This window comes from Salvelinus alpinus, chromosome 7, assembly GCF_045679555.1.
Source record: "Salvelinus alpinus chromosome 7, SLU_Salpinus.1, whole genome shotgun sequence".
Lineage (NCBI taxonomy): Eukaryota > Metazoa > Chordata > Actinopteri > Salmoniformes > Salmonidae > Salvelinus > Salvelinus alpinus.
This window is the reverse complement of record NC_092092.1, coordinates 50,985,226-50,994,675: the sequence shown is the minus strand read 5'-3', so window position 1 is coordinate 50,994,675 and position 9,450 is coordinate 50,985,226. Positions and strand designations below refer to the sequence as shown.

The 9,450-nt window shown below is 43.0% G+C and overlaps 1 protein-coding gene across 2 annotated transcripts in view; it reads right to left on the bottom strand.

Moving 5' to 3' along the window:
* Window positions 1-6,737: 6,737 nt before the first annotated feature.
* The window catches only part of rnf130 (ring finger protein 130), a 68,294-nt gene continuing 65,581 nt past the window's right edge, over window positions 6,738-9,450 (bottom strand). For both annotated transcript variants that reach the window (XM_071410636.1, XM_071410638.1), the window contains exon 9: window positions 6,738-8,038. In XM_071410636.1, coding sequence (XP_071266737.1) covers window positions 7,929-8,038 — 110 coding nt within the window. In that variant the 3' untranslated portion in view covers window positions 6,738-7,928. The remainder of the gene's footprint in view (window positions 8,039-9,450) is intronic.

Genomic DNA, 9,450 nt, shown 5'->3' with positions numbered 1-9,450 from the left:
TTTTTTGAAACCAGGTTTGAGGTTAGCTTACGTTATATAAGATGGGAGTTCCATGCACTCATGGCTCTGTATAATACTGTACGTTTCCTTGAATTTATTCTGGACCTGGGGACTGTGAAAATACCCCTGCTGGCATGTCTGGTGGGGTAAGTGTTTGTGTCAGCGCTGTGTGTAAATTGACTATGCAAACAACTCTTTGTTAAGGGTTTCAGTGACATCCTTAGCTGTAGTTGCTGATGCGTAAATGGTTGAATCATCAGCATACATGGACAAACATGCTTTATTTAATGCCAGTGGCAGGTCATTGGTGAAAATAAAAAAGAGTAGAGGGCTTACAGAGCTGCCCTGCGGTACACCACATTTTACATGTTTGACATTACAGGAAAGAAATTCCATAAATTAACTTTTAACAAGGCACACCTGTTAATTGACATGCATTCCAGGTGACTACCTCATGAAGCTGGTTGAGAGAATGCCAAGAGTGTGTAAAGCTGTCATCAAGGCAAAGGGTGGCTACTTTGAAGAATCTAAAATATATTTTGATTTGTTTAACACTTTCTTGGTTACAACATGATTCCATATGTGTTATTTCATAGTTTTGATGTCTTCACTATTATTCTACAATGTAGAAAATAATAAAAAATAAAGAAAAACCCTTAAATGAGTAGGTTTATCCCGTTTGAGCAGACACATGCACATTTGTGGCCTGCTGGAGGTCATTTTGCAGGGCTCTGGCAGTGCTCCTCCTTGCACAAAGGCGGAGGTAGCGGTCCTGCTGCTGGGTTGTTGCCCTCCTACGGCCTCCTCTACGTCTCCTGATGTACTGGCCTGTCTCCTGGTAGCGCCTCCATGCTCTGGACACTACGCTGACAGACACAGCAAACCTTCTTGCCACAGCTCGTATTGATGTGCCATCCTGGATGAGCTGCACTACCTGAGCCACTTGTGTGGGTTGTAGACTCCGTCTCATGCTACCACTAGAGTGAAAGCACCGCCAGCATTCAAAAGTGACCAAAACATCAGCCAGGAAGCATAGGAACTGAGATGTGGTCTGTGGTCACCACCTGCAGAACCACTCCTTTATTGGGGGTGTCTTGCTAATTGCCTATAATTTCCACCTTTTGTCTATTCCATTTGCACAACAGCATGTGAAATTTATTGTCAATCAGTGTTGCTTCCTAAGTGGACAGTTTGATTTCACAGAAGTGTGATTGACTTGGAGTTACATTGTGTTGTTTAAGTGTTCCCTTTATTTTTTTGAGCAGTGTATATATACATATGTATGTTTTGTTTTGCCTGTTATTTTGGCATTAATACATGTCACATATCAGTTGGCAGACAATGTAAAAAAAATTTTTTTTAAATCATTGAGTTAATAAAGTGCAAATACAAACTTGGAGTGTAGGGGTTGGTAATGTTCTTTAGTTGCGCCGTGGGGTTCTCTATTTGCATTCTGTCACTCATGGGGACACTACGTCACCACAAAATCTAAGTGTTGGGCTCGAAAATTCAAGCCCCTTGGGTGCTGCCATAGTTACATTAGAAGTGCCCATCCAAGAAGGCTCAAGGTCATTGGCCACAGATAAAATGACGTCAAATCACGGTATAGCTACAGTAGCTTTGATTGGACTGAAAACCTAGCTAGCAATCATCTTCATGAATTAAGTTGACAATCTACTGGCAAATCCTTTTCAATCCTTCTCATATGAAGAGAAATAATGAGAAATTATAGATAAAACGTATCGGTGCTCATCGGCAATAAACATTACATAACAGGTTGGGAATCGCAAATTCAACAATGAGTGGTTTGGAAGGAATCAGTGGCTAACTGCAAGCATGGCAAAGCCATCACTAGCCTGATATTCAGTGGAGTGGGTGTGTAGTCCAAGTCTGGGTTTAAGAGTCTCCTTTCCAAGCTTAAAATGATAAACATTCAAAATTGGCCATGCTGTCAATCCAGCATGACTTCTGCACGCTCAAAACAGCTGAAAACTCGGAACTGGGAAATCACATACTTCAGTGAGTTCAAGACAACTGGAAACTCTGAAAAAAATGAGTTCCGACTGGGAAAATACGTTCTGAATGGTCATCCATTTTTACATTTACATTTTAGTCATTTAGCAGACGCTCTTATCCAGAGCGACTTACAGTAGAGTGCATACATTTTATTACATTTTTACATACTGAGACAAGGATATCCCTACCGGCCAAGAGCAGACGCTCTTATCCAGAGCGACTTACAGTAGAGTGCAACTCTACTCGGAATTGCAAGTCGGGAACTCGGGCCTCTGTCTAGAGCTCCGACCTGAAGATCACTGCCGTCATCATGATTCAACCTAGTTTTTTCTTGAGTTCCCAGTTGTCTGGAAAGCTCCATAAATCCAGAGAATGCCAGACTTTGATGACAAAATTTGCCCACAAAGGACTGCTGCGCCACCTTCCTTTTCAAGTGAGCACAGCAGCATAGAATGTATTGTATGCTGCTGCATAAATTATGTAATATGCTTGAGAGATATATATATATACTCTAGCTAAGAAAGTAAACCTACGTTTATGTTGTGTATTAAGCTGTTAGTAGCCCATGTGCCTCAACAAAATAAATTGGTCCCTTTTACACTGTTCTGAACTGGTGGTGCACATGTAGCCTATAGCCTGGTTTAGAGAAATGTAATCACTGAATATTCTAAGAGCTTTCATTTTCTGCTTATATACCCTCTTTATTTATCCTAAGGTTCTGACTTGGTGTACCGGGAGTATACTGTAAGAACGACCATGTTCTGAATTATGTAGCTGTAGATTTCAAAAGTGGTGAACAAATAGTTATATTGACTATGTCCGTTCTAGCTCGCTCATTGTCTTAATCAAAATTACGGATTGCCTCTTATCTGCTCCGTCCCTTTATTCCATAGTTTGTACATCTCAATTGTCAGTAGAAACCACATTTGTTTAAGCAAGTCAGCCATATGAGCTATGTTTTTTTTAAGGCAGTAAATTAGTCTGACTGCCCTTAACCAACAGAAAAACATCCTATGGCGTTCTGCATTAGCATCGAACAGCCCCCGTGATATGCAACTTTTCAGGGAAGCTAGAAACCAATATACACAGGCAGTTAGAAAAGCCAAGGCTAGCTTTTTCAAGCAGAAATTTGCTTCCTGCAACACAAATTCAAAAAAGTTCTGGGACACTGTAAAGTCCATGGAGAATAAGAACACCTCCTCCCAGCTTCCAACTGCTCTGAAGATAGGAAACACTGTCACCACCGACAAATCCACTATAATTGAGAATTTCAATAAGCATTTTTCTACGGCTGGCCATGCTTTCCACCTGGCTACCCCTACCCCGGACAACAGCACTGCCCTCCCCTCTGCTACTCGCCCAAGCCTTCCCCATTTCTCTTTCTCCCAAATACAGTCAGCTGATGTTCTAAAAGAGCGGCAAAATCTGGACCCTTACAAATCAGCCGGGCTAGATAATCTGGACCCTTTCTTTCTAAAACTATCTGCTGAAATTGTTGCCACCCCTATTACTAGCCTTTTCAACCTCTCTTTCGTGTCGTCTGAGATTCCCAAAGATTGGAAAGCAGCTGCGGTTATCCCCCTCTTCAAAGGGGGGGAGACTCTTGACCCTAACAGCTACAGACCTATATCTATCCTACCCTGCCTTTCTAAGGTCTTCGAAAGCCAAGTCAACAAACAGATTACCGACCATTTCGAATCCCACCATACCTTCTCCGCTATGCAATCTGGTTTCAGAGCTGGTCATGGGTGCACCTCAGCCACGCTCAAGGTCATAAACGATATCTTAACCGCCATCGATAGGAAACAATACTGTGCAGCCGTATTCATTGACCTGGCCAAGGCTTTTGACTCTGTCAATCACCACATCCTCATCGGCAGACTCGACAGCCTTGGTTTCTCTAATGATTGCCTCGCCTGGTTCACCAACTACTTCTCTGATCGAGTTCAGTGTGTCAAATCGGAGGGTCTGTTGTCCGGGCCTCTGGCAGTCTCCATGGGGGTGCCACAGGGTTCAATTCTTGGACCGACTCTCTTCTCTGTATACATCAATGATGTCGCTCTTGCTGCTGGTGATTCTCTGATCCACCTCTACGCAGACGACACTATTCTGTATACTTCTGGCCCTTCTTTTGACACTGTGTTAACAACCCTCCAGGCGAGCTTAAATTCCATACAACTCTCCTTCCGTGGCCTCCAATTGCTCTTAAATACAAGTAAAACTAAATGCATGCTCTTCAACCGATCGCTGCCTGCACCTGCCCGCCTGTCCAACATCACTACTCTGGACGGCTCTGACTTAGAATATGTGGACAACTACAAATACCTAGGTGTCTGGTTAGACTGTAAACTCTCCTTCCAGACTCACATCAAACATCTCCAATCCAAAGTTAAATCTAGAATTGGCTTCCTAATCCGCAACAAAGCATCCTTCACTCATGCTGCCAAACATACCCTTGTAAAACTGACCATCCTACCAATCCTCGACTTCGGTGATGTCATTTACAAAATAGCCTCCAAAACCCTACTCAATAAATTGGATGCAGTCTATCACAGTGCCATCCGTTTTGTCACCAAAGCCCCATATACTACCCACCACTGCGACCTGTACACTCTCGTTGGCTGGCCCTCGCTTCATACTCGTCGCCAAACCCACTGGTTCCAGGTCATCTACAAGACCCTGCTAGGTAAAGTCCCCCCTTATCTCAGCTCGCTGGTCACCATAGCAACACCTACCTGTAGCACGCGCTCCAGCAGGTATATCTCTCTGGTCACCCCCAAAACCAATTCTTCCTTTGGCCGCCTCTCCTTCCAGTTCTCTGCTGCCAATGACTGGAACGAACTACAAAAATCTCTGAAACTGGAAACACTTATCTCCCTCACTAGCTTTAAGCACCAGCTGTCAGAGCAGCTCATAGATTACTGCACCTGTACATAGCCCATCTATAATTTAGCCCAAACAACTACCTCTTTACCTACTGTATTTATTTATTTATTTTGCTCCTTTGCACCCCATTATTTCTGTCTCTACTTTGCGCTTTCTTCCACTGCAAACCAACCATTCCAGTGTTTTTTAGTTTTTATTTTTCTTGCTGTGTTGTATTTACTTCGCCACCATGGCCTTTTTATATTTTTATTTATTTATACATATATTTGTTTGCCTTCACCTCCCTTATCTCACCTCACTTGCTCACATTGTATATAGACTTATTTTTTTTCACTGTATCATTGACTATATGTTTGTTTTACTCCATGTGTAACTATGTGTTGTTGTATGTGTCGAACTGCTTTGCTTTATCTTGGCCAGGTCGCAATTGTAAATGAGAACGTGTTCTCAATTTGCCTACCTGGTTAAATAAAGGTTAAATAAATAAAAAATAAAAATAAATAAAAAGTCTGAATGAACTGTTTCGCTGCCAGACAAGGCTCTGCTGATAGCCAGGTGTAGCAGTGGTAAAGTGTTGGGACTGCTGTTGGGACTCTGCTGTTGGGACAGCTTTATGTAGGCCCTAACAGTTTGCGGGCACCGTTTGTCACCGTTACAGTGAAATGAATGTATTGTTTAGTGCTGTGTTGTGTCGCATGCCCGCAAAGCCACATTTACGTGCCAAAATCGCCACTGGCTAGAAAGATAACAGTTTTTGTCAAATTGACATCAATTGCATTTTAGCTAACCCTAACCCTTTTCCCTAACCTTAACCTAATCATCCTAACTTGGACCTGGTTTCCCAAAAGCATATGAAGACAACATTTATTTTAGAACCATAGGATCGGGTAGACTAGTCTACATAATGAGATTATTGTGGATAAGAGCAAGAATAGGCTACTTGTATTTGTCAAACGGCAGTCAAGCATCGATCATCATGTTACCAGAATCAGACCCTCGATATTTACTGGAAAGGAGCATCAAGATCACGTGCACTTGACCCCCCTGTGACGTTCATAAGTTATTTCATCTGTAGCCAAATAAACTGATTTTTTCCCCCCGAGTCGTAGAGGGAGGACCACACACACCACATCAGCGCGACTCCAAGTTTACTTCGATATGATGATTATTATTATATCAACATTTGCGCATAAAGGCGTTGGCAGTGCAACTTCTTGCCTAATACATTTTACACACACAATATTCCCACCTTGTCGAATGAACAAATGACGTCGGCATTTATAAAATGGTACTGAAACGTCCTGTTTCCATCACAACTGTCATGATTTTTTTTTTTATACAGTAATGTTACGACTTTACTCGCCTTAAAACTGTGGATGGAAACGTGGTTAGAGTCCTATAAGACACAATACAGGTGTACAGTTTTGACAAGAATGTTTTGCATTAGGCTATTTAGTGAATTACGAGTTTCATCATACACACAGTGTAATAATTAATGTTATTGCACAGTGGAATTAGGGGTCTTTGTATCAAGCGGAGCGATGGGCTCTGAGTTATAAGAAGGTGTATTGCTGGACTGGAATAAAACCCTGCACAGCCTGTAGATCCACAGGCCCAAGTTAAAGAGCCAAGATCCTCTTCAAATGGGTAACTTTTAACCAACAGCCCTCTGAAATGTTTTGCCATGGTGAAAGGCAAGGCCCCGCCCCCCCAAAAAAACATTTTAAAATCTCCTCCAAACTCCAGCTGAAAGGTTAATGATATTTGGCTGCATTTCAGTTAGAAGTGCACACATTGGACCGGGGGACACAGAACGGGGCAACACAATCAACAGGTCGTAGGCAATAATGACACTTTTAATGGTGAGGCAGTACTGTATGTAACACAGTGACCCGAAACTGTGACACACACTCCCCTCCCCGCGTCACATCAATCATCATCCCAAATATCAGATGCTAAGACTAGAACACAAAGGGACAACAAGAACAGAGGAGAAAGCCTTCCACCCAAGCATTTACAAGATTGAGAAAGGAAAACAAACTGCTTTAGAGGCCACTTTAGAGATATAGATTGTATATAGATTGTGTGTGTGTGTATATAGATATATATATATATATATATAGAGAGAGATATATTTATATACACACACACATACATACACACTAGGTCCCCCTCACTGGGGGGCTGATTAGTACGCGCTGTGGGTATTTCATAGGCTTTTTTAAAATACACGTTAAAGTGTCATTATTATATAGTTTTTTTATACAGAGACACATTGGTTTCGCTACAGGGAAGAAACACTGCCTGTCACAGAGTTTAGAACTTCACATAGCTGCATGTCCATTGTTCCACTGGTCTTATTCTTGCACCAGTCACTGGCCATATAGAGGAAGAGACAGGGTATGTCTGGACATAGCCCACAAGTCAAAATGTACTCTCCACTGTCCTTTAGGCAGCATAGTAAATAAAACAAAGCCAACTGGTCCACCAGGGAAGAAACAGTATGCTTTTCTATTGTTGCCTTCACGGATAAAGATCCAAAGAAAGCTAAATAAAATGATGGTTTGCTAATCATATATAGCTTACAGATGTTGTAGGATGCTGACAGTAGGCTACACTGAAACCCGTTGTTCCTTTTTTTCTAGCTCGTTTCAAATGGACGATACAGAGAGATACTGCAAAGTAAGACTAGAAAGGGTTAATTCCCCATTACCGAATCTAGAAACAGATTTCAAAGTCTCTCCCTGGAGAAAACATTTTTCCTAAATGAAAGTGTAAAAGAAAGGAGAGGATGACTATTTCCCCTCTTCTTTTTGACAGGTAATAATAGTACATTCTGCATTGGAAGAAGGTCTTTGATGTTATGTCATTGTCGATGTTCCACAAGTTAGTCAAGGTTGTCGTCTAAGTTGTTGAGCCGCCCGTCACCCTCCCGTCACCCCTCCCACACAAAGGCTCGTCGGTGTGCAGGAAGGTACAAGGCCATCCGTCCCTTAGACAGTGGGTCGAAACCACGGCGACGACCCTCACGACTTGTTGTCATCGTAGAGGTCGAGCGATGCCTGGATGTCGGGAAGCTCCATCTCACAGACCACACTGCGCGGGGACAGGGAGTTCCGGTTGAAGAACTGGCCACCTGCAAAGGAACATGGGAAAATGTCAATGTCAGTGACACCAAGAAATATTACACATCTCCCAGCAAGATACTTACACTACATGGCCAAAAGTACTTGGACACTCCTTCAAATTAGTGGATTTGGCTACTTCAGCCACACCCATTGCTGACAGGTGTTTACAATCGAGCACACATTCATTCAATCTCCATAGACAAACATTGGCAGTAGAATTCCCAATACTGAAGAGCTCAATGACTTTCAACATGGCACCGTCATAAGATGCCACCCTTTCCAGCAAGTCAGCTCGTCAAATCTCTGCCCTGCTGGAGCTGCCCGGGTCAACTGCAAGTGCTGTTATTGTGAAGTGGAAACGTCTAGGAGCAACAATGGCTCAGCCGCGAAGTGGTAGGCCACACCAGTTCACAGAACAGGACCGCTGAAGTGCGTAGCATTCAAAAATTGTCTGTCCTCGGTTGCAACACTCACTACAGAGTTCCAAACTGCCTCTGGAAGCAATGACAGCACAATAACTGTTAGTCGGGAGCTTCATGAAATGGGTTTCCATGACTGAGTTCTCTGGGTTTGGCAGATGCCAGGAGAACGCTACCTGCCCGAATGCATCATGCCAACTGTAAAGTTTGGTGGAGGAGGAATAATGGTCTGCGGATGTTTTTTATGGTTCTGCCCACCATAGTTCCAGTGAAGGGAAATCTTAATGCTATAGCATACATTGTAGACTAATATGTGCTTCCAACTTTGTGGCAACCGTTTGGAGAAGGCCCTTTCCTGTTTCAGCATGACAATGCCCCTGTGCACAAAGAGGTTCATACAGAAATGGTTTGTCGAGATCGGTGTGGAAGAACTTGACTGGCCTGCTTAGAGCCCTTACCTCAACCCCGGCAAACACTTTTGGGATGAATTGGAACGCAGACTGCGAGCCAGGCCTAATCGCCCAACATCAATGCCCGACCTCACTAATGCTCTTGTGGCTGAACGGAAGCAAGTCCCCTTCAGCAATGGTCCAACATCTAGTGGAAAGCCTTCCCAGAAGAGTGGAGGCTGTTGTAGCAGCAAAAGGTGGGACCAACTCCATATTAATGCCCATGATTATGCAATGAGATATTTGATGAGCAGGTGTTCACATACTTTTGACGTAGTAGTGTATCTAGAAAAGCTGATGCCTGGCACCATCAACAAACAACAAAGAAAAATGTATTGTTATTCATACTTTAGTCTTAGCATCTGTAAATAAACCTCATTACAAGAGTCACTGGGATTGGACACCATCATGGACATTTGCAGTTGAGTAAAAGTGTGAGTGTGTGACATGGTGAGGTCAAACCGTGATGTTGTGAATCCTCAATGATCCTCAAACTGCTATACAACCTCAAGCCAAGAGAGTTATACATGGAAGATCACCCGGACCATCTTT